Source organism: Pempheris klunzingeri, chromosome 16 (assembly GCF_042242105.1).
Source record: "Pempheris klunzingeri isolate RE-2024b chromosome 16, fPemKlu1.hap1, whole genome shotgun sequence".
In the NCBI taxonomy this organism is placed as follows: domain Eukaryota; kingdom Metazoa; phylum Chordata; class Actinopteri; order Acropomatiformes; family Pempheridae; genus Pempheris; species Pempheris klunzingeri.
Genome location: NC_092027.1, coordinates 2,443,317 through 2,471,016, shown reverse-complemented (window position 1 = coordinate 2,471,016; position 27,700 = coordinate 2,443,317). Strand labels below are relative to the sequence as shown.

The following is a 27,700-nucleotide window of genomic DNA, read 5'->3' as shown; positions in this document are numbered from 1 at the left end:
AATGTGTTGCTCTGGAAAAGGAGGAGTGCCCTGTTTAGTCTGTTGGCACCACAACCAGATCCCCTAGAAGATGGATGGATAAACATGACATGTCCAGGATGCAGTTTGGTTGCAGGCTTTTGGAAGCCCCTGTCCTGACTCTGTCCATTGGTGGTTTCAGATATTGTTTAGAGGCTGCACTAGCTTCCACTAGCAGCTCTGAGTTTCCTTGTCTAAATAGTTTGTGCTGCGTTTCTTGTCTTGCAGTTCTGGATGTCTGCAGTGGCCACCACCATGCCCATCCCATCTGGGGCCTTCATGCCTGTCTTCATCCTGGGTGAGCGTTTTATATGGTGGGGCTACGGTCGCAGGAGGATGGCTAGAACGAAATCCTTGATTATTTTGATGTAGAGCATGTCATTAGTGATATTACTTATTTAATATAATAGTTTTTCAAGTTGTTGCCTGTTATCAGAAGTGTTGGCTACTTTAATCATTGCAGTAATATTAGAAAAGTTTCTTTTTACCTTTGTTCAGATTTTTATACCACGTTGGACTGATTTAATGGTCCAGAGGCTCTTGTTTCATTAACTTTCATATGAGATATCAGGTTATTATTCACATCAACAGTTCAGTGAATCTGTGTTTATTTGCAGAAGTTTACAGTTCATCTGTTGTTTTTGTAGTGTGAAGTGCTTCGGGGCGTGACCTTTACCAGTGCTTCACTTTAAAATATTCATCATTACCAGCCGTAAACAACTTGAAATGAATAAACTGTGTGTGTGTGGGTGTGTTTCTCTCTGGTTTCAAAATGTGGCCTCTTGCACTGTCAGCACAGCACAGTTGCACAAAGCAGCAACCTTTTACAAAGTTTCTCAGTGAGACCATTAGAGGGTCTTCATGAAAAATTAAAAGCATCATAGTTGCTGTTACAGGATATTTTCTTTGGCACTAGTGATGTTTTATATTCATGTTGGAAGTTTTTTAGAAATCATTTCAGCTGCCTTTGGACCGTCTGCTGTCACTTGAACTACTAATGACTTGAAATCTACATTATTCTTACAAAATACATCTTTTATTTTGAAAGTTTGAAAGTTAACTTTTTAATGTTGAACCATTTATTTATTTTTTTACATATTTTGGGTTCAAAATAGCTGGTAGGCACAAAAACCTTTAGAATTGGTCTCTTCAGCAGGCAGCTGTAATGTGATCTTTGGGGGAAATTGGTCCCGATCAAAGTAGGTTTTTGCTACTTACAGGCTCAGATTGTTATTCTACGTGTCTGACAGCATTATGGAAAGGATCCCTACAGAGAGATCCTTTTTTTGTTCAAGTAGAAACAGCTGCTTGATTCAAGGCTACCCGACTCCGTTGACAAAAACAGTAATTTTACTCAGGAGTTGCTGGTCTCAGTTTTGTGTTTTTGTGTGACTGCTGTGATTTAAAGGGTAAATTTGGATCCCACTTAATAATACAAACAAACGAGCCGATGGCGGCAGCAGCTGACCAGCCGCTCCTGTGCTCTGTGAAGTAAAATTAATGTTTTTGTCAATGGGGTCTGGTGGCTTTGAAGAGGTGTCGGATATTTTGAATAACAATCTGATCCATTACAGCTCGTTTGTTGCCTATTTCATGTCGGCCAGTTAAGGCGTATTAGAGTTGTCCTGTGACTTTTCTCTCCTCTTGTAGGAGCTGCGTTCGGCAGGCTGGTGGGGGAGATCATGGCCACCCTGTTTCCTCATGGGATCGTGTTTGATGGCATCCTTTATCGCATCATCCCTGGAGGGTACGCAGTTATTGGTTAGTCTCCCTTTACTCCTCTTAGCAACCCCCTCCTCTCCTGAGTTTTATCACATTTAGTCAGTATACCCACAAATGCAGCTTTTCTTCAGCCTCATCCAGCCTGCACATATGACCAGTTGTTGACTAACAAGCTCAAGAACCAGCATCGCCATACACCCAACAGTTTATGCTGTAATCAATGCACAGATCCAAATAATCACCAATCGTTTCTGCATATGTTCAGACACATACCATCAAAGCCTTACTGTCAAGCTGTCTACCTCCCCTCTGCCCCTCCCTGTCCTCCTCTCTCTCTCCTCCTCCTCTCTCAACCTCCTGTGCCCTCTGCACAGCAGTGGTCAAGATGTCCTCCTCCTTCTCTCCCGTCACTTCGCTCATCTTCCTCCTCCTCCAACTTCTCCTCCTCCTCTCCCGTCAACCTCCCCGGCCCTCTAGTTGTCACTCCTTGTCAAGTTGTCCTTCCCACCTAATCTTCCTCTCATCTCCCTCCTGCTCCTCTTCCTCCTTTCCATCAGAGCATGTGGCCACTTTGCTCTGACAGTTAAATGTCACTGTGGGTTCCCTCTGCTGTCCTCACCTCAGCCACTGACCCAGAAACGTGGCCTTCCTCCAGTCCCCCTCCTGTTGCCCTACAAAGCCCAGCCCTCCTCTTTCTCCCTTGATCCCCCCCCTTACTCCCTCGTGTTACACCTTCCCTCCCTGGTCCGTCTTTTGTTCCATCCTTTCATCTCTCAGTCATCCTTCTCTTGAATATATTTCTTTTGTTTGCGTTCCTGTCGCCCCTCACTTACCTTCTCATGCCTTTAGTTTTGCTTCTGAAGCTTCTCCTTCCTCTTACTGCCTGTCCCTTCCTGTCCTTCCTTCATTTCACCCACCCATTATCTCACAAACTGTTCCTCTTGTCATCCATTATCTTTTCTTCCTGTCTAAAACATCTCCATCCCTCTTCAGCTTCCCCTCTTCTCCTCCTTTGTGTCACTGTCACATACTGCATGCTTACACCTTGTTCATTCCCTCTACCCTGCCTTTAAACTCCCTTTTTCCATCTTCACTTTTCTTCTTACTTCTGTCTTTCTCCTCCTCTCATCCTCCTTCACCCCTACCCTTCCCTCTTGGTCCTCCCACCCTCTCTCCTTTTCCATTCTTCACCTCCCCTCCCTCCCCTCATCATCCCATCCCATGTCACTGACAGGAGCGGCAGCTTTGACCGGAGCTGTGACTCACACTGTGTCCACAGCAGTTATCTGCTTTGAGCTGACAGGCCAGATCTCCCACATCCTGCCCATGATGGTGGCAGTAATCCTGGCCAACATGGTGGCCCAGGGCCTGCAGCCCTCCCTGTACGACTCCATCATTCAGGTCAAGAAGCTGCCGTACCTGCCGGAGCTCGGCTTTGGACACATAAGGTTTGTGCTTAACCAACACTGATTGGGTCTTTAGGAGATTAATCTCTCCTGTGTTGTTTTCACATCTTTTCAGCATCAGTTTGATGTCACAGTTCTAATATCTGGACTGAACTTCGACCAATTACTTACATTTCCAAACCAGGGAACTTTTCCAATTGTATATAAGATCTACTTTGTGCACCAGTTAATGAAGAAGGCTTGTTTGCTTGTTGTTGTGTTTACTCCACGTCTACCCTACAGCCAGTACAACATCTTCGTAGAGGACATCATGGTGAGAAAGGTGAAGTTTGTATCGTCTCAGTCCACATACAGAGAAGTCAAACTCCTGCTGGACTCCTCCTCACTCAAATCAATCCCACTGGTCGACTCAAAAGGTAACAGAGTCAAACATCAGTTTAATTTCAAACAAAACTCAGTATGAAGAGTTGTCTGCACACTACGCTACACAGAATCAGATCTTTGTATCTATGGAAGAACATTTAACTTGCTAAATGTTTTTGAAGACGGGGGGAAGTTTTGATCATTGAAATCATGATAATGAGCATGGTAGTTCAGCCCCTGTTGAGGTCTGTGTGGTTGTGAGTCGTCTCTCCTCCTGCTTCCAGATTCTATGATCCTATTGGGCAGCATTGACCGGGTCGAGCTTCTGGCTCTCTGTGACTGGTGGTTGTCGGCAGAGAGAAGGCTCCTGATGCAGGTGAGGACAGTCAGAGAGCACATTAATGTCATGTTTAATTAACCGTGACCCACTGCTTAATATCCGGGGGAAAAAAAAGACTTTTAAACTTATGTTATCTGTCAGATTTACTTCAGTTCTTTTCTTAGCTTGTCTGAGTTTCTGGCACATGTGGAACATTATTTAAACACAATACCTTCTATGCAAATTATTCTATATATACAATATTCTAAAAAACTTCATATGCACGCTGCTTACTAAATCCTGTGGGTTATTTGGTTCGATATGTTATAGATAAGTTGGCAGATATAATAGTAACTGTCAGTGCACTGTGAGTTAGTACAACAGCAAAAGATGTTAAACGTATAAACTGTAAAAAAGGTGTTCTGCTGTTCTGGAAACTCTAGTTGAGCTTTTTCAAAATCCTCATCTTGGTTTAACGGCTGTTGCCATCTTGATTTTGAAGTGAGGTATGGTTAGGTTTAGGCATGACCCACCTCTGATTGGTCGGTCACAGGGTGGCCCCGCCCTGAAGTATAGCCTGCTTCATGGTCCATTTTCCTTTAAATGGGACCATAATTTACAAAATGGACATCATGCTGGATTAAAGAAGATTTGAAACTAGCGCTTGAGAACATAAACTAATTAGGAAAAGGTTTACTGAGGTAATAAATCAGGTGTGAAGAAGAATCAGAGTCGCCCCCCTGCTGGTCATCAGAAAGAAGGTTTCAGGCTCTTCAGCGTTGGCTTTCACACGGTCTGTGGTTAAACACAGTGTAGTGGATTGAATTTCAGAATTCTTTTCTGATATTGTGACAGCGCTAGCGTGTATTGATCTGTTTGTGTGGCTTTGGGTTCAGGGTCAGAGTCTACAGGAGCACGACCAGTCTCAGAAACACAGCTGGGAGTCTTTCGCCTTTGTCGATGAGGAGGAAGAGGAGGAAGGAGAGAAGGTGGGTGGTGGATTGTATGATGCACTGTAGCTTATTTTTTTCCTTTTCATTGTTTTTGCCACGACTTTACAGCTCTGTAGCCATCTGCTTCACTTTTAATGTTACCTTTTATTGGCTTAAAGCACCGTGATTCTCTTCGATTTCAGTTTATAATCTTTTTTTATCCCATTTTGGAATAAATTGCAACATAATATTATGGTCCAACACCTTTTTATCATTTATTTGAAAGGTGCTTCATGAATGAGGTTTGCATGTTCACACCTAGTTGTTGTCTGCAGGGCAGCCCGGTGGTGGAGGAGAGGAACGGCCCCCTGCCTCCTCCAAAGCCTCAGGAGCCCTCCTCAAACCACACTGCTCCTGTTCCTGGTGAGCTGAGAGGACTCCATATTCCTGAGTACATTTGTAGTGTTATTTTTATCTCAGTGGAGGTGTCGTAGTCATACATTACCTCTGCACTGGCTGCTTCTGGCAGAGAGAATAAACAGAGTGACTATAGTCTTGATAGGATGTGATAAAAACTTCCTGCCTCACTCTTTTTACCACCTATTTGTGATCCATCAAATCTGCTGAAGTTAAGCGCCGCCCTAACGTCCAGTTTAATGTAGAAACAAATCAGGCTTTAGAGGACAATTACAATTTCTGAGCTCTCTTCCTTAGCTCTGTTACACTTGCAGAGTCGTCTGACACGGACACGGTGCTGGGCAATGAAAGCCTTATGGGGCTTGTCATGGTAATATTGATTCTTTCAGACAAGTTTTGCTCACTAGGATGATGTAATGGGATTTATTCTTTGCTCTGTCTCCCTCACTTCTCCTCAAAAAATATGTCAACTGATATGACTAAGCATTTAGTCAGAGCACAGATGGTTTATGAAGCTCACCAGGTTCTCATATGTGCTAAGTACATTAGTGCCCAAAGGACACAGGCACATCCTGTTGGTGCTCATAAAGTATTAAGAGGAGAAATGATCAGAATTCATCTGAGTGTGTTACACAATCTGTAGAACAACAGTAATGCCAATGGAAACCTACAGATGTCAGATACAACATGCCAACATCTTTGGGTTTATTTGTCAGTTTGATTTGCTTTAGTTAAATGAACCTGTTGCAACCTTTTAATGAGCCAGACTCCATTTTGTGCTTCTCCTCTCCAAGGAAACCAAAACAAATTGGTTGGGTTAGTTGTTTTTTAGTCACAGTGGCCATCAGGACGTTCAATTCACAATAAATGGCCCCCGGCGTCCACAATTTGGGTGTTAATGGGTCATATGAAGAAGAATCTAAACATGGATATAAGCAATAGTCAGAATCACTAAATGTAAAGATACCTGTTTGTTTGATTAAAAAAAAAACACCATGAGCCACATTTAACTGTGTAAAACCATCTCTTAAAACCCCATAAGGTTGTAATAAGCTGCTCACGTGCCCTTCCAGCCATTTAGTTCACTTGTTAAAAGGTTAAAACGATCTATTTCATTAAGTCGTCAGCCTTTCACACTGTTTACCACAACAGGTTTGTTTGTCTCTGCCCTCAACAGATGTCAAACGATTGGAATTAATAACTTTGCAACCCTTACAGCAACGAGGGGAAGGTTTGGCAGCATGTTCACTGCAAGTAACCAGATGGAGTGTGTGTGTCTATTGTGGCACAGTAAACTCCTCAGACTGCCTCCCAGTGAAATGGTATCCAGGCAACAATAATGAGGAGTTGCTCGGGTTGTTGCAGTCTCACAAAAACCTCCATTTGCAGTTAGGTTATTACCTCCGAAAGCTTCAAGTCTTTCAGAAGCTGCATTTGTATAATTTATTGACCCTCACCCACTGCGTCTCCCTCTTCACCTCCCTCTCTCTCTCTCCCCCTCTCCCTCCTAGAAAAAGGTCCTCTACAGTCTGTGAGGAAAACACTCAGGAATCTCTTCACCTCTACGGACAGACAGACAGAGGGACAGTCACAGGTGTGTTTGTGTGTCTGCTCATGTTTTAAAGACACGTGTGTTCACGACTCTGTCGGCCTTAGATCCTGTGTTTGGACATGTCTGTGTATTTCATGTCTTTGTGAAGCTTTGTGCCCTTTTTCTCTGTTCAGCTAACTATTTAGAGATGTCTGGAGTGCACTCACTGGCCAAGTAATTTTCCCTTGTGTTATGAATCATTGAAATGCAAATAGACCCCATGCATTTGGCAAAGCCACCCCAAAACCACATCCTCACTCCGACACTGCCAGGATATAAATATTTATCCATTACTTTTTACAGGGTGAATTTTTCATTACGGGCTCTGCTTTCTAAGCAGGCAGACACACACTTATCTGATTGACAGAGGCACATGAATACACAACTGCCTCCTCGTCCTCAGACAGAAGTCCCTGAAGTTCTCTCATATGGAAATATGGAAGCCAGATACTGGAGGTAGAGTCATTATTCAGCTTGGCGGTGAGCCTGGCTCACAGGGAAAGCAATACATGTCATCTGTTTATACGAGCAGGAATGAAAACCGCACTGGAAATAAGCATATGCTTGTAAGCTTGCAAGATTAGAATTTGATTTCTGTTGTGCCCACTGCTGTGGCTTGTGAATTACCAGTCTGATTCTCTATTGTGTTTTTGGATTTAATCCTATTCCTGCTATGGTGATTGTTTTTTTTTTTTTATACAGCAGTGGGACACAATTCTTCGGCCCTGAATCTCAAATAGACTCACAGTAGGAAATAGCCACCAGCAATCAAACCAAACCGCGGCTGAATTCTGGCTGTGAATCGGGTATTTTTCCACCAGCCACCGGTGGCAGGTAACCAGACGCTGACCTTTAGAATATTATCTAGAAGGTATAAAAGTGTCAGCATCTTGTTAGTTCTTGTATAATTGCTGTGGTTGCAGTGAGGAAGGTAATAAAGCTCCAGAGAATACGGACATGTAATTACTGATGTGAGATACGCTTACAGGTGAGATAAAAATAACAAGTTGTAAATATTTCCCTCCATTCCTTTGTGCGTCTGTGTTTCGTTTTCCCTGCTGCTGTCGGACACAGAAACCTCACAACTGTTGCAAGTTGATGTTAGTTTTGTTGCCTCAAGAACAGAAGCGACCTGCCCTGGACAGCGAGTGAATGAATGAGGGACGCGTCGCTAATAAATTCAGTTTCACAAAACGGGTCACAGCAGGCGTTGGCCTGAATTTCACCTGCTGCATCCAGTTTACTCACACAGCTGCTGGATGTGCTGAGGGACTGAACACAAGAAGGTGGATGAAAGCAGCCAGATTAAAGGAAATGTGTCGCTGTAATTTGTTGCAAATGCTGTGATAATGACAGAAACCCAATTGGAGATATTTCAAAGAGTAAAACAAATAGTTATTATCTCTGAGACAGTTTAGAATACAGATGAATCAACTGTTTTCTGACATTTCAGACACAGGAATGACTTATGTTATCCGACTAATCCAGAAGGAGATGTCTAGTAAACACTACAGATAACTGAAAGAAGGTTCTTTTATGAAGTGTATCTACAAAACAGATTGTACTTACTTTTCCGTCGCGTCCCTCATGTAAGATTCAGATGAGGTTCTCTCGATTTAGAGGTGACACCCTGCCCGGCTCGGAGAGGCAGAAATGACAGAGGATGTTTTTATAGAATGACTCACAAACATGTCTCATCTCTCATCTGTCTCTTCCATTTTTGTCTCCAGGAGCCCTGTCCTCCTCCCCTGTCAGACACAATGACACCAGAGGAGGTATGGTAATAATGGAGGGATGATGGAATTGCATGGTTTTACACAAATGACGTCTGCCTAATAATTTAGCATGCTGAGTGGGGAAAAAAAAAAAAAAGTCACCAAACCTTGAGTCCAAAATTAAGTCTGCATGTGTAAATAAGGGAAGATATTAAATGAACTGACCCTTTAAAATACAGTGAAAATATCTGTATCTGTCAGCAATAAGACCTGACATGTACCTAAAACACAAAATTACAGCCATCTTTGGTTATAGTTTGAGCTTCTTACTGGTGAATCGACGTGTCTCTGCCAACATTTATCAGATTAACTCGTTTGCCCTCTTACCTTGTCTCTGCCCAGACTGACACTGACGGGTAAAACTCAGCACCAGAAGTCTTAAACAGTCCCGAGTGGGCTCAAAGGTGTACTTATTATGAAGTCAGTGCTGGCAAACGTCAGTATTAGCATTCAAATCCATATGACATGTAGGTCACAAGTGTTAGAGCTCCGTGTCACATTTGAGGAGAAGATTCAGAATTGGGGCACCTTTTAACTGCAGTGTGAGCACAGACAGAATTTAAAATGAGACGTCTCTCTTTTTGTTAAAAGCACCAAAACAATATTGGGCCCTCCAGGCCTGTCCTGTCTGCTGCTCTCCTCTTACTCTTCCTGGCACTTTCCCAAAATGGCCCATAACACCGGCCTGTAAATTCTACGAGACTGCTGCCCCTGTCACAGCAGGCTGCGGCTTGTAGGTAAAATCCATAGAGAGGCTAAAAGGTGTCAGACATCCTAAATCTCAGAGGGGAAGACCGCTGACATGCAAGGACGCAATACGGGGTTTCAAGGTTTTTCACAGCTGCAAAACTCTCCTCAGCTGTAGCTAACCACCCTCTCCCTCCTGCAGCCGCTCACAGGCCACACAAACACACACACACCTTCGGTTTCACCCAAACGTGCTGCTCATTGTTCTATTTAATGGCAAATAAAGTTCTAATTATATGCTGTATTGAGTGCTTTGCATTATGAAGATAAAATGCTGATCTCTCCCTCCGGCTTAACTCGCACATTTGAAGAGGAGGGAGAGCGAGAGCGACTCTGAGCTAATGCCAGCCCGTCCACCTCTGTGACCTTGCTCCTCATTTGCTGCCGCAGATCAAAGCGTGGGAAGAGGCGGAGATGGACAAGCCGATGGAAATCGATGAGATACGAGTGGACCCTTCGCCTTTCCAGCTGGTAGAGAGAACATCATTACACAAGGTTGGTGGGGAGAGAAAAGATAAACTGAGGTCAGCCTGCTTCTTCACACTGATTAATTTTCATGAAAACAAGTAAATTCTTCCATTTTCATACAAAATATCATTATAATTAGCATGAAATGACTTGTATGGATAGCCTGCACTTGGCTTTATTATGAAGCGTAAATTCACCATGGACAAGACCTTTTTTTTTTCCGTCGCAGGTATTCTACAAGCAAAGAAGCATTTAAATGGAGTTCATCACCTTGAGCAATTGTCAAGTCTTTTGTTGATGTTCCCACACTCGCCTCTTTAAGTTGTTTACTCCTGTAACATCTCATTCAGCCGAGGATGTGGATAACCTTGACAGAGGGGTAATAGCACATGAAAAACTCTGAGTGAAGACTTGCATTTATTCACACGGTGTCGTCCAGCTAAATGGAGACAGACATTTCTTCTTCTTTTTTTTTTTTTACTGAGCATAGAATCTTCTTTACAGTAATCAGCAGGCGGAGGCGTTGTTACATAAACACCCAAACATCTGCATGTGGGAGTTGTGCCTGTTGGTTCAAGAAGAAGAATGTTTTCATTTGTTAGAAGTCACTGTGAGGCAAACCTTTTTTAAAAAAAAAAAACATTATTCCTGCCAGAGAAGTAAACAAAAGACGAGCCCACGTTTTCATCTTCACAACTCATTTACTTTCTGTGAGCTGATCAGCACGAACAGAAGATCCACTGGAACAGATACAGGATACTAAACGCTTTGCTCAACAACCACTCAGCAGTAGCTGCTTAGGAAGGGGAGATTATTAGCTTTATTCTATTCAGTAGTCACTGTGAACTATTAGATTATTCCAATATTATCTATTATCGGTTAATTTTTCACCTTTATTGCTGAAACACATGGCAGAATCCCTCATTTGAATTAAGCAGACCTTGAGTCAGTTGCTGCCCACATCATCTTCTGTCCACCCAGACCAAGTGTTGCAGCGGGAGGGGCAGTCAGCCCAGGAGGATGAGCTGAGCTTGTACCCGAGGCTGCTTCCAGTCAGAGTCTGTTTGTGCTACACAGACATAGCTCCGTCTTAACGCCCCGATCGAGCTACTGCTCCCAGCAAAGGAAGATACATTCTTAAAAAACAAGACAATACTCACAAAAACTATTTGATTTTTTTTAATAATTTAACATCTATTTGAGTATTCTGAAACCATGGCCTAGTTAGCCCTCACAGTGTAAGTAGCTTCAGTCAGGGAACTTCTGTTGATTTGGAGCCACAAATTACACTTCACATGAGTCTTTTTATTCATTAACACACCCAAACTAATAACCTACTCCCTCTAGTCTACTATCAGCCCCAAACTTTGGTGTTTTAATAGTATTTTCGTCGATGAACGCTCAAATAATGAATTCTCTTCAGGTGCAGAAGAAATATTAAAGTTTAGGTTCTTGTCTTGTTGTTTCTGGTTACTTTACTTTAGAGCTCTTATCCACTTGGTCACACGGACTCGGTCAGAAATAGCAATAGTTTGTTGACAACACAAAAAAAATGATTGAGAACAAATTTGATGCTTAAATGTGAGTATTTGATGTTTTTCTCAGTCGTCTGATGGTAACCTGAACAGCTCTGGGCTTTTCATAGTTTTTAACCAGGTCAACTTTTTTTCAGTATATTCTGATGTTTTGTCAACCAAAGAATCAGTTGAGAAAATAACTAGCAGATAAATCAACGATGAAAGTGATTGTTAGTTACAATCCATTTATCAATGGATTTTGCGTCATTAGTTTGACATTTTGATTATATTCTTATTTTGAACTTGAAGTTTTCAGTAACCTTGTCTGGGTTATTTTGTGTATTGTCTCTTTGCTGATGTGCAATCCAAAGCTTTTACACGCACATTATCATTCCACTAATACATATAATAAGTTTAAATATCCATATATTTGTATTATTTTATAATATCGTAATACACTTTTAATTTCTTTCCATTTGTTTCCTCCATCGTATGATGTGTGTATATATAATGTATAGTTGCGGTAACACGCTCCCACCCTGAACCGTTGCTGCCATTTGTTTTTGTTCATTGATTGTAATTTCATTCTCATGCTAATATTTAAATATCTAAAACATTCATGTGCAAAAGGAGCTTTGTGGTCGAGGTGTGCTCCTGCATACAAATAGCTTATCCACAGTGTGTGACCTTAGCCGGAATATGAACACAATACTTTGAACACAATACTTTTTTCCTCCTGTAGTTCATCAGGAGCCTCGAGCCAGTTTGCTTTCATCTCTCTGTCTCTGCGACGTCGTGTCTAGACAGAGCTGACAGGGAAGCGCAGCGCCTGTAAATTGTCTGGCTTCACAGAAACATGAAAAAAGGCCGTCCTGATCGGAGAGGTAGGAGTCTGGAAGTTTGTCGTAATTTGACGCCTGACCTTTTCGCTCTGTCTCCGCAGACCCACACTCTGTTCTCGCTGCTGGGGCTAAGTCATGCTTATGTGACCAGTATCGGCAAACTGGTGGGCGTAGTGGCGCTAAAAGAGGTAAGAAACCTTATTTCCACCATTTCAAATGCTTGTTTTGCTTTTTATTTAACTCTCTGCGATGAAGGTCACCTGGAGCCAAAAGCTAAGCAGAAAATGTCATTCAGTTCTCAGAAAATACACTCAACTTTTTGATGCACTCAACTTTTGGAAGTTTTCTCTCATCTGTCTTGACTTTGGAGGGAAAACAAACCTGGTTATTTTGTCTCATAAAGGATTATTATCATAAAGGACATTTTTATTGTCTCCACCACCTCTTGAGTCACTCCTCCATCTATCTCTCTGTCCTTCTCCCTCACTCTTCATCAATTTCTGATCTTTTTCTCCTTCTTTTCTTTCCTCATCTCTCTTTTATTACACTTTACCTCTCCTTTCTCTTCCCGTCATCATTTTCCTCCACCATTTTACCTCCTCCTCCTGCTCCTCCTCCAGCTCCAGAAGGCCATCGAGGGCTCCACCCGCTCTGGTGTCCGGCTCCGTCCTCCGCTCGCCAGCTTTCGCGACATCAGCAACCACAACTCTGTCTCTAAACCTCCACCTTCCTCTCCCACTGCTCCCTCCTCTCCAACGTCCACCTCCCCTCCGCCAGCGCCGGCTGCTCCCCAGCCTCCTTCCCCCTCTCCACCTCCTAACCACCATCATCATAGCCATGAGAATGAGACGGAGGTGTGGATCGAAGGCGTGTCGGGGGAGGTGGAGGAGAGCAGCGGCAACAGTGGAGGCGGCAGCAGCACGGCGGCCGACAGCTCAGCCAGTAAAAGCTGCTGCTACAACAGCGACCTCAGCCTCCCTCCCTCCCCCGCTCCCCTCCCAGACCCTTCCTCCTCCACTCTTCCTCCTCTGTCTACTCCTTCCTCCTCCACCCTGAGGCCGCTACAGAGGGTCCTTGAGGGGGATGAAGACAGCGATGATGAGCCAATGGTTTAGATTAAACAAGAGTGATGGTAATGTTTTTTATAATGGGAAACTTTTTTAATGTGTGAGTTTTTTTTGTTCTTAACTTGTTGCTCTGGTCTTTGGACACTCATTTACCTCTTTTTGTCACCACTTAGGTAGAGCAGAGATTCAAAGCAAACGGTGTGTTTGCTCGAGGCTACGCTAGGCTGGGCATAATGTTTCCTTTTTGAGGACAGTTTAATCCTAACTTCGCTGGCTCTGTTGGTGAGTCTGCTCATTTCACAGACCTTCGCCTAGTTGGTTCTCCCTGCTCAGCCCAACCTCTCTGTCTCTCCTTAATAAGCTCTGTATGTGTGCGTTTGTTTTTGATACTCGTCCTGCCTCATTTCCTCCTCATTTTCTCTCTGCTTGTTTTTCACACTCAAGGGTTCAACCAGTATGGACTGAACCCCTGACTGACATATCTGCTGTTTTTAAATTGTATGCCAAAGAATGCACTTTTCCTCCACGGTTATTTTCTTGTCAGGGTGTAATAGCCTAATTAAAAGAATTATAGCAACCAATTCTCACCATTGAAACCCTGAATAATTATTTCATTGTTAGTGGCTGCTTAAGGCAGGATAACCCATTAAGTAGTAAGCTAGATACGACACAATCTAAATCATGAAGAATAGAAAACATTGTTGAGGAGTAAATGGAAAATATACTGATATTATTTGTACTGTTTGTATTGTTATTTTGATTGATTAGACACCTCTCTGTGTCACAGTGCTTTCCAGCACAACATATGTGGCATCTCTGTATTTTTGATAACACGATGAAGAGTAAACCAAACCTGTGCAGCACAAATCAGAACCAGTGAACCCCTGCACAGTACTTATGTGATACCTGACCGTTTATGTGTCCTTAAAAAAAGGTTTTTATCGGATGAGAGCGGGAGCTATTGATTTTTTTTTTTAACCGCCAACAGACCATCTGGATAGCAGTGGACTAATAGAGCTGCTCAGTCCACTGTGGAAGATTGGCCAAAGCCCCAAAACGACCTCCAAATTGTGTGCTGACCTTGTGGATGCAGCCTCAGAGCTCATCTCATCACGCTTAAGTTGATAGATGGTGCAGCTAAATGCGGCAGACGACAGCCAAGCTCCGCTGCATCGGTCCTAGAGAGGGTTTTTTTTTTTCAGTGTTCACACATGAATACTTTAAATTACTTCTGATTATCATCAAGATGACGTTTCACACAGAAACACAAACAATTGTACAACAACAGAAGCTCCTCGTTCCAAAATGTGACAAAAACAAAGCATTTGGTCAAACAGCATCTTTATGTTAAATGAAGATGTATGCTGACAGATTGTTTGATTAATTAATTGGCTTAATAAATGACCTCATCAGTTAAACTATCACGACCACAGATCTGCAGTGTGACTGCAAAAGTGACTTGACTTCCTTTTTATGTTACCGCTTTCAACAGCAAACATCAGCAAAACGATTGGCCTTTTCACAGGTGAGAGCAGAGACGCTGAAGCAAAGCAGTCCACGAAAACCCAAACGGTGAACTAGAGGCAGTGTGGAGGGTCAGAGGTCAGTGTTTCTTGTCCCATTCAGCACTAAAAGTGGCACTTAGACAGTCGTTTTAATCACTTAATACAATACAATACACTTAAAACCAGTCACCAAACGTCTCCTGTCCTCTTATGTGCACATGATTGATGTCTTTTTTCTTTTATTCTTAACTTCTACTAAGTTAGCGATAGTGCCCCACCGTCTTAAACTCCCTCACGGCCAATGACGTAGCACAAAAAGTGATTTAAGGTAAGAACTTACTTGATAATTGCCGTCATGCGTTGTTGACCTCCTCTCCTTGTGATGCACTCGTCCTTTTCTCTCATCATCACTCCATCTCCTCTTACACTCTTCTTATCTCCTGGATTCAGATTCTCAGGTGCTGCCTTAAAAGTCTTTAAACCTGCAGGTTTAACAAAAAGCCTTGTCGTCGCGTCGTGTCTGTATGAATTAAAGTGAGTGTGTCCGGTTGTTATGGGCGCTCTGTACTGGTCTAACTGCTTTGTTTTTTCTTCCGTCTGTCTGTGGTTGTGATTCATGTATTTATTTATTTATCTTTCAGTAGAGTCAAATGTTTTCTCAAAATTTATAAAACTGTGAAAGATGTAGTGAAATAAAGTTTTATTAATTGAAATGCTTTAAATGTCTTTGACCGTAAATGATGTAAAGGCAGAGCTTTTATGTGACACAGTTACAGACTTAGAACATATCGCACTCCTCTTTTTTCCAGTCGTTGAACCACACAAGACTTAAACGTGTTGCTTTCAAGGACTTTTTTTTTTTTTTTTTACACTATGCAGCATTTCTTTATTATGTATTTTGATGTTTTTAAAATAGCAGTAACAAAAACACAACCAGCCGCTGACTTTGCGAAGTGAAAGCAGAAAGACGCCTGCAGAAGAACTCAAACGGAGAAAAGCTCTTGAACGGACAAGGGCACGTCTGTGCCTCCAGACAGGGATGAAGTCCACATGGCTCAGCTTAATCAACGGGGCTGTTGTGGTGATCTGAACACTCATCAAGAACACGTCCAGCCGTCACACTGCAGCTCAGGACATTTGAGTCGAGCACGTTCTGTGCGTGTGTCTGTATTATAGACGCCATGTGGCCAAAAGCCAGTGGACATGTGAGCTTAGTGGACATCCCATTCTAAAACCAGGGGCATCAGTATGAAGGTTTGACTCCTGTCTGTGGCTACGACAGTCACCACAGTCCTGGAAGACCTAAAGCTAAAGAGCTAAAAGTGTGTGTGTGATCAGGCACTGATGGTGGAGGGGAAGGTCTGTGATCTGATCCCTCCAGAAGTGTCCAGTGAAGTTGAGCTCAGGGCTCTGCAGGCCTCTTCCTCATCACCAAACGCATCTTTATGGACCTGCAGTGGAGCTAAAATTGGCTAAAATGTCTTTGACTACACCCGATTGGCTAAAACATCCTTGTGTCCTGTAGCATTAAAAAGACCCTGATGAAGAGCACAAACCCTGGAAAGCAGCCCCAGATCTGCTCCACCAAACCAGTCAGGTAGGCAGCGCTCTCCCAGCATCCCCCAAACCCACATCCATGCATCAGACTGCCAGATAGTGAAGCATCATTCATCACTCTGAAGAAGACGTTTCCACTGCTCCAGCTGTGCTAATCAATACGCAGAGAAATGTGGCAAAAGTTGGGTGAGTCTTCTTATGATGACAAGATATGATGTTTTGGTCGGTCATTGAGCTCTGCAGGAGAAATCTACTGAGACACTCAGAGCAGATACTCTGCTGTTTTTATGGTTAAAACTTACTTTTGGGATTAAGTTTATGTTAAAGCAAGAATCCAGGTTTGGTTGGGTACATTAGGGGCATGTTCATTATCTTAGTGAAGGTCAAATGTGTGTGCACTTCTGCAATGCATGCTGGAACGGATCAACACCAAGAAGAATCTGTTTCCCAGAATATATATATATATATTTTACACACAAACAAAGCTACATTCATACATACATACATACTATACATACAGTCGTACATTCATACATATACATATCAGTTTATTGGATTTTTTCTTTTATTATAAAAAGCAATTTGATATATTATTACTTTGTATACTGTGTTATACTGTTAGGGCTAGGTCACTGATAAAAAGCATGCACTGTCTTTTGGTTGTATCCAGATCTTGTGTTTGCAAATAACTCCGAGTGCGTCTCTCAGGTGACTCTCAGTAACGGGTCCGGCTTAACTAGACCTCAGACAAGCCGCCAATCGAAGCAGAACACATCAGGTTGTAAATCAAACACTTCCAGTGACCAGATAAATGCTCTGGATCTTCTTCCGGTGCTGAAAACAACTTGAACCAACCACTCAGAATCATTTGCAAATACTGTTTGATCCAAGTCTTGTTGACTCCATGTTTGTTGTACTGCACTGAACTTTTCACTAGGCCCTCTCCTCCTCTTGTCCTACCTTCTTTTGTCGCCTACTGTTCAGCTCTTTGTCCTGGTTCTTTGGTCCAGTCGGTCCAAACCTTTTTGTGAAACCATCTCATCCTCACTGCTCGTTTCAGCAGTCACTCACTTTAAGTGTCTCGTCTCAAACCTCATGTGTTCACTGTCACATATGTAATATTCCACGTGTCCCGTCGTAGCTCAGACGGGCTTCTTGGCGTTTAGTTTGTGTACATTACATCCCACGATTTCGTCTGAAAAAGTCTTCTGCCGTTTCCTCGGACTCAAAGTGGGTAAATAGTTAGGAGGGGAAGGGGTTGGGATAGAATAGCTTGATTGATTATTGAAGTATTTATTTCCTGTTCTTGTCAGTTATTTTGGCCCTATGATTCAGTTGGTGGCAACAACAACAATGGAGCCCTCCTCTGCCTCTTCGTCCTTCTCCAGCAGCTGAACAACGCAGGGCGTGACGTCGAACGGTATCCTCCCTGCGACAGATTCGGGGTTCTGTGCTGGCAGTCCGGGGCTCGAGCCTCTGGTCGATTGGATGTCCTCCCTCAGAGGGGACGGGGTCAAAGAGCACCGCTCGGGCTCCAGGGTTAATGTTATCTCTTCTACCTGTAAAAGAAACAATGTGAGGATCTCAGGTTAGTAGGCCAAGTGTTTACATGTTGTATTGTCACTTATATTATCAAGCCTTCATATCAATCTACTCTCATTGATGTGTCAGTTTTTAGGACACCTGGATTGACACCAAAACCAAAAAGGTTTTTATATTTGGGTTGAAAAGTAGAAAGCAGACTTGGTTTTTGGTCGTTTATGATCAAAGTTCTGAGCTCAGATGTAACAGATGTAACTCACCTTTGTCAGCTCCTCCTCTTCCTCTTCATGCTGCTCAGGGATGCCTGCAGACTCGGGCTCTGGCTGCTCTCCGACTGTCTCCACCACTCCTCCGACCATTTCAGCCATCTGTCCACTCAGCTGCCCGACGATCTCCACCTGCAACCGGTTAAGTTAGCTGATTTAATTGCTTGTATTTTTCTGGTGCACCCAATTCAAAGTGGAGGATGATTCAACCAGTTACTGGCGTCTTAACGTGTTTAATCACAGACTGACAACAACTCTTCAATTTCAGATCATGGTAACGACCACAGGACAAAAGAAACAGACAAAGGAGACAGGAAGGAAGGAAGGAGGGAAGATGGACAAGCAGAATATGAGCTCCTCTGGTCCGACCACGGCTCGGTTTGCCTGTGCAGGACACCAGAGAGAAAAGACAGACACTTAGGAAGGTACAACAGACAGAGATGCTGAATCCAAATGCCTAGAGTTGTAAACTTGCGGACTTTACAGCATGCTACTCTGAAGACCAGGCCGATTTAAGGATGTTCGTTGTCAAAATTCATCAAGTCCGCTATAGGCTGTCATGCAGACTTTTGGCAGTGCTCCATGCAGATTTCCAGCCTGTCTCCTACCTTGCCGACTTCCCTGGCAGTTTCTCCCATCATTCACTGCACTACAGCTGTGTGCTAAATATGCCTGCTGATATAAACAAAGCCAGATCCAAAAGACAAAAACAAATTAGCCAAGATGAATGTCAAACATGATGGAAAATGACCACAAAGGCTATTTCTGTGCAGGATATTCATATCGACTGGACGTTATCGTGATTAGTGCACTTTTTCCACCTTTGAAGACATGTGCCTGAGAAATGGGATCAGAGAAGATTAACCTTAGCTTCCTGCAATAACAACAGAGTACCAAATGCATCCTGTCATTGTTAAGATGACTGTTGTCTCTGTCATTCTGTAACAGTGACTAAATGGAGACGTCTACCCTGTTAGCCTGTGACTGCATATACAGTCATGCATTCCTGTGCCCTTGCAAACTCTTAAAGCTGCTCTGTCAGAATATATTAAACCATCATCTAGTCCGCAAAGTCTGTAATCTGACCATTTGGATTCAGCAGGCGAGTGCCTACGTGGTGTGCCTCGACCTGCGCAGCTCCCCACAGGTCCGCGAGCCGAGGGTGGGTGGGGGGGCCGAGGCTGTGGATGGTGCTGTTGGGAGTGGCTTGGAGAGATTGGGAGGCACTCTGCGGCCTGTGCTCCACGGACTGTAATCAGACACAGGAAATGAGGATTTAGTCTAAAATCAATAATTACAGGGGGCTGATTTGGTTGTTGATCAGAACCAATGACTCACAGTTCCAGTTCTTGATTTGAAAACAGATTTAAACATTTAAACCCCCCACCCTCCCAGCTCCTGATATTTCCAGCTCAGTAATGGACCATAACACTAAAACAAGCCAGTTCATCACAGCACATCTCAGCTAGGAAGGTTTAAAAGCCTCATCATGCCAAAAACAAATGACAAAGCGGTTTCATTCTTCTTTGCCAGAGACTTTTGCAGGAGGCAGACACTTGTGCCTCTTTTTCCACTTGGCTCTCGTCACTAATAATGGTCTGAATCTACGTTCAATACCCTTTAAATGTATGAGTCAGGGACAGGGCTGCAGGAAGCAGCAGGGAAATGTCTCCGGCTCCTCTGCCTCGACTGCTGCTCACAAAATTGACTGACTGATTGAAAAGCTTTATTATAAATGTAATGTAATATATTCAATAGTCTCCTTCACAAGGGCAACCACATAATACACACAATAAAGCTAACAAGCTGATTTCCACTGTGGTCTCGGATCAGTACACCTTTTCTAAGACGCAGACCCTGACCTTTTCAAGTTATTATTTCATAACCCGCAGTTATTTAATGAGCTCTGAGATGTACCAAAGCAAGAGCCGCCACTGAAGCTGAAAAAGTGTTTAGGTGTCATAGTTCATCACGATTCACTTCATTTGCAGACCCCCCCCCCCACCCCCAGGCGCCAGAGAAGAGCCGGAAGTCAGCAGAGGATTTACAGCAGTAAAAGCCACACAGCCTGCACATCCAACCAGTTTACACTCAAAATTAGATGCGTTTAAACTTTAATTTCATTGATTCAACCACTCCTGTCACTAAAAACACCTTGTGTGTGTACGGCATATGAATAATGGCACCAACAATGTGTTTAAATGTGCTCTAGAAATGCACTTTACTTACTTACTTATCTAACTTTTTTCAGTAGACCAAGATGTTTCCCCTGATCTGAACCACAAAGACCTTTAATCAGGCATTAGTTTCTTTATAGTAGAGTGAAAAAACATTGAGAATGAACACTTGACTTTTACATTCAACATGAATCAATATGTTTTAGCCATCTGAGAACCACATCTAATGAAAAACAGTCTAATAGCAGCTCTACTGACTGACTGCTTACTTTGTGCAGGCAGGACAAATATTCTAGTACTGGTGACATGATGTTTCCTGTCCAGTGGCAGTTTGACTGTATTTAGAGTCCCAGCTGTTGTTGCCAGTAGACTTGATGCTGCTCACTTAGTCATTAGTGCCATAAAGGAACAGTCTAAGCACCACTGACCTGCTGTTGGTACTGCAGAAGCTGTTGCTGCTGGTAGTGGTGAAGTTGTTGGAGCTGCTGGAGTTGGCTGTGCTGCTGCAGGGCGAGATGAGTCTGGTGCTGCTGAATGTAACTGCCTACCGTCCCCTCATACCCCTCACCGGGCGTCCCCCCTGCTCCACTGCTGCCACCTGGAACAGCCACAAAACGGTGAGTGCCTCGAGCTCAGACGTGTTTAGACACAGTGACGGAGAGAGGATTCGGCCCCCACCAGCAGCCATGATGTAGGAGCCTGCGGCAGGTGAGGCCACGCCCGAGGGCTGGCTGGTGATTGGGTCCCAGGCGTCAGAGGACGACAGGCAGTACAGGCCCTGTGAGACGTAGGTGTGAGGCCAGACATCCGCAGAGGAGTGATGGAGCACCTGGTCTGTAGAGTGAGACACAGGAGAAGTTAGACAGAAATAAGAACATCTAAAAGAGGACAGTGGAGAGAGATGGATGGAAATGTTATCTTTAGCAAAACACTAGGAAACATGTGGAGGCACAAACATCAGTTTTAACATTACCATCACATCTAATAACAACAGAATACAATAAAATATGTTTAAGCATTTTAAAGATTCGCCTCTTCAGTTGTTCCTCTTGTTTAGTGAAAGTGGGGGGTTCAGTTTGGCGTGTATTAAGATAATACATGAGGTGACATTTGTGTGGTAACTCTATGGTTAGAAAATTAAGTAAACCCAGTATGCATCACAACGTTTTCCTTTGGATGTGTAAAATAAACTGTAATGGTGTGAGGCAAAAACTAAAGACGCTCTTAAGGAGAGAATTAAATCCAAACTCAGACCCTGAACTGTTGATTCAGTCATTAGCAGCATGGTTTAGATGCTATTAAAAGCCATACACAGGGATAAACTTGACCTCATCCAAAAGCAATGAACTGTAATAGCTTTAATGGCGGTATGATTACCATATCTGCAGCAGCATTGTTAATATAGAGCAAAAGCCACGGAGGGGGCTGAGCTCTCCGACAGAACGTGGAGGAGAAACATCCCCTCAGTCCTAATGCTGATAAAAAGTCGCTTTTTAATCATTTCTGTATTTGTGTGTGTGTCTTCCATGCCAGATAAAGCACAGAGCAGGGCCCATATGGTGCTGTTAATGAGAGCAGGGCTAAGTCCTTGTGCTAACCTACAGAGTCCCTTAGGGTTTAAGACAGCGCTCTGCTTTGCTAAACACCAGCAAGGACTAAAAAAAGAAACCGTTTACGGTGTTACTATGTGGACACGTTAAAGTGGCACGCATGTTTTAGAGCCAAACAGAGACATCGCCTCATCGCCACACTGTTTTTCTGGTGATTTCCATGGCTTTCCGTGTCGGGTCAGACGGGGTTTCCTAATCTCGCCTGAGCAAATTGCTCTCTTCCCTTCTTTTCTCCCTGTTTTATCATCCTGCGTGCAGCTAAACTAAACAGACATCTTAGCACCTGAGGCACAAACCACAAATCAGGGTATGAGTTTGTTTCCCCAAACTGTTTTTGTTTTATTCAGCCAAGTGTGAAGTGAAATCCCCACAAGTTCACTTTTCGTGCAGTTCCCTTCCTTGTTTGAATACAAGCCTTCCTTAAGGTTTTCAGTGAATTCTCTTATCCAAGCACTCATGACACTCCATCCAAATGTGTCCTGATATCTCAGAAATGACAGGCTGTCATCTGAATTTGTCATTTGGACGATTTTGAGTAAAGTGCCCGGTAGCAGTGAAAGGCAAAAATGTGCAGCTGTGTGCCTGCCCTCCAAAAGTCCTTTACAGCTGGTCGGCAGAATAACTGACGCAGCTGTTTTTGGTTTCCAGCGGGGCTCTAATTTTCCCAAACTGTGCATCTACGCATAATAGAAAACATAATAGTTTACCATGTGGTCCAAAGACATATGACTGTGACAAGTGTTTAAAGCTGCTACACTTACAAAAATGTAAGTCTCCAGGGAGAATACAGCATGTGTAGTAACGCTGCATCTGTGTTGGTGTTCTTGGCAGATAGGCTTCAATACAACTACACATATGACTCACCCCCCTCCATTGTATTTAACCTTTTCCCACACTGCTCTATGTGCCATCAAGGTGAAAGCTTCCAACCAAATACTGTAGCAATTTACAACCAGAGGCACTCAGAGTGGCCGTTTGCAGAAAGGTTTAAGCTGCAGGACCTCTGCTGGTGATGCTCTCCTGGTTGACCTCACTGAGGTGAGCGACGCTGCCCTGGTTGGAGCCGGCTCCCATGCTCTCCCCGTCCATCGAGTTCCAGCCGAACAGAGTCGCCTCAGAGATGGCAAACTGCTGCATGATGCCTAGAGAGGGGGGAGGGGGGGACAGCGAGAGTGGTATCGATGCCGGAGATGCAACAGTAATGATGTTAGCGGGATCTTTTAACTCGCTGAAACACAATTAGAGATGCATGAAACAAATCCCAGTCCGAGCGTTGTTAACACATACAGAAGTGAACCGGTAATAAAAACCAACAGGAGGCAACAACAGTCGTTAACATGGAGAGAAGAAGAGACACAAACACTCTGCATTCTCTAATAGAGGAGAAATAAATGTGTTTAAAAGGATTAATTTAACTTGATACACCAGATGAGCCAGAGCCGCTTTAATTTTCTAAACTTCATTGAAGAAAAACCACCGAAAAAAAAATCTTTCTGGACAAAAATGTTTGAAAATTGTCTCTTTTACTATTTCACCATTAATATATTTCAACTTTAGTTGTATTTCCACTTTGAAGAAACCCTTTGTGACAGCGTAGCACCTGTACGTCCTGTAAGCAGACGTGAGCTCACCTGCAGCAAAGCGAGCCTCCTTCTCGCCGTCACTGAGGTCGCTGTAAGCATCATTCTCCATCCTCCTCTCCTTTTCCCTCTGCAGGTTGGTATGTCCTGCGCCCCCCATCGGCCCCGCAGATGGTTTGCCCCAGCTCTGCCACTCGATCATGTGAGCAACACGACCCTGGGCCATGGCAGTGGGCTTGGTCACTTTGTCCTTCATGGAGCGAGTCACACCTACAACAGGTATGGGGACAGCGGGAGGGGGCACACACACACACATTCACACACACAACACACACCAGACACACACAAACAGTGTCAAAACTACTTCTGGTCTTTGTGGTTGACGACACCTCCAGCTGAGGCTCCGGGGGAAGCAGGATGGTAATGAGAGACTGTGTAGTGTAGCAGGAAAACTGTTTAGTAATGAAACTGTAACAGATAATGCCAATGGGGGGGTTATAAATGTACTGGTATGGATGTATTCAGAGAGGTCTGTGACTGGGAATGACGACATGGCAACAACCTCACAGCTACTTTGTGTTAGTAGCTCAATAAAATGGATTCAGTGGCCTGTAATGGTTTGCTCCTTGCTCGGTACAAACTCTTATTGGTCTCACTGGTTGGCCGGTGAGTCTAAAACACAACGGTGGTAGTAATGTCTGTCTGTCCTGCCTCTAACCTTTACACCACTGCTGCTTTCAAACCTAGTATTTCACAGCCGCATCTACAAAACGCTCATAAAAACCCCTTTAATTTGTCGTTTTTCAATTACTACTTGCATGCTAATCGTCAAAATGAGTCTGACAGTCACCGCTCAGCATCGCGTCATTATCTGTCATTTCAGATGACAATGATGTGACTGATCCGGGGGAGCGGAGAATGGTGTAGAGCACCAGTCGGACAAATGTCGCACAGAGGTGGACTCGTGTAGCAGAGAGTGGGCCTTTGCTTCTTAGACTTGTCTGATATTTTGTTAAGAAATATAATCAGTCATCAATCTGAGATTCTAATCAGAGCTGAGTCGACTTCAGTGAGTTGATCTGCTCTTTAATCTGGTCTTGGACCCCAAGAATTTTTGCGAAGACTAAGTACAGATTAGTTGGATTTCACACAAAGATGTCTTTTTTCTTTTATGTGTTTTTTGAGGTCAACATATCAACCCCACTGCAATCTAATTAACTAGAAGTGTAGAATATTCAGATCGGAGGTCATGTAAGCTAAGCTCGTGAGCTAACCATAGAGAGATCAGGGTCCCCATGTGGTCCTCAGAGTTTGTCGACTAGAACAGAAAAGGACGAGGATGACTGCTGAAACGCTGACAACCCCATATTAATAATTAAAGCCATTACTCATCTCCTGGTAAACAGAATAAATGAGATTCATTAGACGTTGCGTGATTAAAAACGTGTTACAGAGACGGAGAGAGACGGAGGAAAGCGATCCTTGGGTGTAAACAGAACGTTTAGGAGGGTCCGCTCACAAATCTCTGCCCAATTAAGATGCAAATACAGGATTCAAATTAGGGACATATGCGCTATGTGAGAGGCTGATCGATAAAAAATTAAATTAAAATCAAACAGGCATGAATAAACAGAGACTGAGCTTCTGAAATTGCTCCTGCAGTCCGGGGGGCAAGTTACAGACGGAGCTATAAATAGAAACAGTTTCCCCCTTTAGACAAAGGGAGCCAATCTCATTTGAAAATCAAACACTCCCTGCAGAGTCTAATTGGGGATGGAAATAGGAATGGAAAGAATGGGGATGAGGGAGGGCGTTGGGGGTCTTGGCTATTCAAAGGCTCACAACATAATGCCATACACTGTTGATTGATACTAACAGATTTATTTTAAGTGCACCAGACACACACACACACACATAAAAAAAAAGCACCTCTTGCACAAACACTGAGGTGCTACACTTAAACACTACATAGCACAAAAAACACTACAGTTTGAAGCACAAAGCACGAGATAGCACACAAGAGGCACCAGCCACTTAAAGTCACGATACTGCACAGAAGAGTCACTGCTGTACAAATACTGGGCCACACCGCCACCGGCACCGCCACATTACCAATACACTACATTTCCCAACACGCCTGTGGAGATGCTTCAGTAGGTAATTAAAGTAAGTAATCTCACTTACTTTAGTTTCTTTGAAATCAAAGATCTGATTGGATTTCCATCAATGACTCTGCGAAATGTGTCAGTCATTGACGTCTGCTGTTGATATCAATGGAAGAGAAGGGAAAGTGATATAGGAAGGGGCACCCACAGGGGCGGCCATGTTGGTTCCAAGCTCCTCCTCCTCCTCCTTCTCCTGCTCTGGAGTGAAGTTGTGTGTTGAGGCCACATTTGATGTATAAACTCTGCCACGCACGGCAAAGGCGAAAAGATCATTCCTGTTTCTCCAAGTGTGTCAGATGGTTCCTTGGCCTGCAGGCAGTGCAGAGGCCAAGCGAGCGCAGGAGCAGAATGGAGTTTTTGTTGGACAAATTCAAAAGGAAGAGCTGCTCTGTGTGCAAAATTTGGTGGATTAATTTTGTTGGAGTTAAACCTAAATGGAGCCTCCGGCATCCTATGGGCAGGGGGGGGGTGTTAAGGCATAAAATTAAAACATCCCTGCTTGGAGTCTGTCCAGGGACCAGTGTTGCATGTGTCTCTCCCTCCAGTTTCCTCAAAGAGCACTAAAAACTCCTTTAAACTGAGTATCAGTTATGACCAAGGACTGGCTTCCTGATAGCTGTAAACTGAAATATCTATTTAGAGTCTGGGTGGTAACCTCTAGCACCCTGCTTCATTTCTTATTTCTGACACCGAGCTTCAGACAGCTGTTGAAAGGCTCATGGGATGGAAAACACTGCTCTACGCGCAGCAGCGCTCAGGTTCTTTTGTCTGGATGATTGAGATGTGAACAGTTGAAATACTGGGCTCATGTTACAGACTAATCTGTGTTGCTCAATGACGGGACAAAGCATCGCAGAAAATCTGGGCCGTATTTATTTATTTATTTTAAACTCCATTCTGCAAAGTGGAGCGAGTGGTTTGGTTCCTTAGCAACATCCATACAAACCTTAAATTAACGAAGCTAATGCTACACGAGTGGGTGCGCTAATTTAGATTCCAGTTATAATAAGTAATCACTAATTAGCCGAGAGACATTTAAGTTTATAAACCCTGTTTACTCTTACTATATTTCTATTACAGCAGCTCCAGGAGAGATTAGACGCTGACTGTGTTTGGTGTTTAAACCTTTAAACCAAACCACACGTGGATCATTTGGCTGCTGCACTACTGTGGCACCAAACAACCATCGAAGTATCACACGAAAAGAAACCAAAAAGGATCTTTTACACAGCAGGGAAAGGAAGTTTGACCCCTGTCAGTTCTCAACAACAACTTCACCCCCGACCTTCAGTGGAGCATATGGAGGCAACATGGGGGCTGTTTTACCATCTAGTAGCACAGACACACACCTGACACACCTGTCAGAGAGGACTTAGCCAGGGCACCGATCCCATAGGTGTTGGTGGGCTTCCTCTTGAGACGAGGCAGAATGGAAGTAGTGTCCTCCATGGACAACTAAAGAGAGAGGGAGGGAGGTGAGGCGGGGGGACGAGAGAGTGCAAAAAGAGGGAGGATGTGGATAAAATAAAAAGAAGAAGAAGAAATGCAAAGTGACAGGAAAAAAAATGCCAAAATGAGAGCAGATCAGAAAGAAAAAGATAAATGCAACAAAGGAGAAAACGGAACAAAAGAAATTGAGGTGAAGAGAGCAGATGATTGAAGATTCATAAAACAGTTTGAGGGAGACAGAAGAAGAGAAGGGAGGTTGTAATAGAGGGAATAAGAAAGGAGGGTTAATTATTCAAACACCTTGTAAATGTCTTACAGGGATTATTGATTGAAAAGAGGAGAATCATAGATATAAACTGTGGCTTGAAAGGAAAAATGGATGCTTACGTGGTGATTCAAAAGCAATTTAAATGGACAACAGCGCATCTTTTGCGAGCACAGCAGCTGACAGTCGGCACAAAATCACCATGGAGAACGTGATGATACTGAACAGTTACGGATGGATGTGGCGTTTTCACTAACAAACTGTAACAGTGCATTTATACAGTACAAATATTAGATGGGTAAATAGTTGAAAGAGCAGCCAAGAGTGTGTTTGTATTCATACAGGTGTGTTTTAGCAGGAAGTGTGTGTGTCACAATGAATGCGTTGCTTGTTGTGGTCG

General features: G+C 43.5%; 2 protein-coding genes across 2 annotated transcripts in view; one reads left to right on the top strand and one right to left on the bottom strand.

Annotated features, from left to right (window-relative positions):
- LOC139215226 (chloride channel protein 1-like) overlaps positions 1 to 15,368 on the top strand; it is a 34,776-nt gene extending 19,408 nt beyond the window's left edge. Inside the window, exons 13-24 of the mRNA XM_070846121.1 lie at positions 247 to 316; positions 1,669 to 1,779; positions 2,975 to 3,188; positions 3,429 to 3,562; positions 3,794 to 3,885; positions 4,725 to 4,817; positions 5,096 to 5,183; positions 6,689 to 6,771; positions 8,499 to 8,543; positions 9,681 to 9,785; positions 12,219 to 12,305; positions 12,738 to 15,368. Coding sequence (XP_070702222.1) covers positions 247 to 316; positions 1,669 to 1,779; positions 2,975 to 3,188; positions 3,429 to 3,562; positions 3,794 to 3,885; positions 4,725 to 4,817; positions 5,096 to 5,183; positions 6,689 to 6,771; positions 8,499 to 8,543; positions 9,681 to 9,785; positions 12,219 to 12,305; positions 12,738 to 13,232 — 1,617 coding nt within the window. The 3' untranslated portion in view covers positions 13,233 to 15,368. The remainder of the gene's footprint in view (positions 1 to 246; positions 317 to 1,668; positions 1,780 to 2,974; positions 3,189 to 3,428; positions 3,563 to 3,793; positions 3,886 to 4,724; positions 4,818 to 5,095; positions 5,184 to 6,688; positions 6,772 to 8,498; positions 8,544 to 9,680; positions 9,786 to 12,218; positions 12,306 to 12,737) is intronic.
- A 2,103-nt stretch (positions 15,369 to 17,471) lies between these two features.
- LOC139216033 (uncharacterized) lies at positions 17,472 to 27,035 on the bottom strand. The gene is made up of 8 exons (XM_070847082.1): positions 26,936 to 27,035; positions 23,473 to 23,691; positions 22,843 to 22,983; positions 20,904 to 21,065; positions 20,660 to 20,811; positions 19,184 to 19,303; positions 18,049 to 18,186; positions 17,472 to 17,805 (listed from the first exon to the last, which is right to left on the bottom strand). The coding sequence occupies exons 1-8, from the start codon at positions 27,033 to 27,035 to the stop codon at positions 17,578 to 17,580; spliced, it is 1,260 nt and encodes a 419-aa protein (XP_070703183.1). The 3' UTR covers positions 17,472 to 17,577.
- Between the last annotated feature and the right edge of the window lie 665 nt (positions 27,036 to 27,700).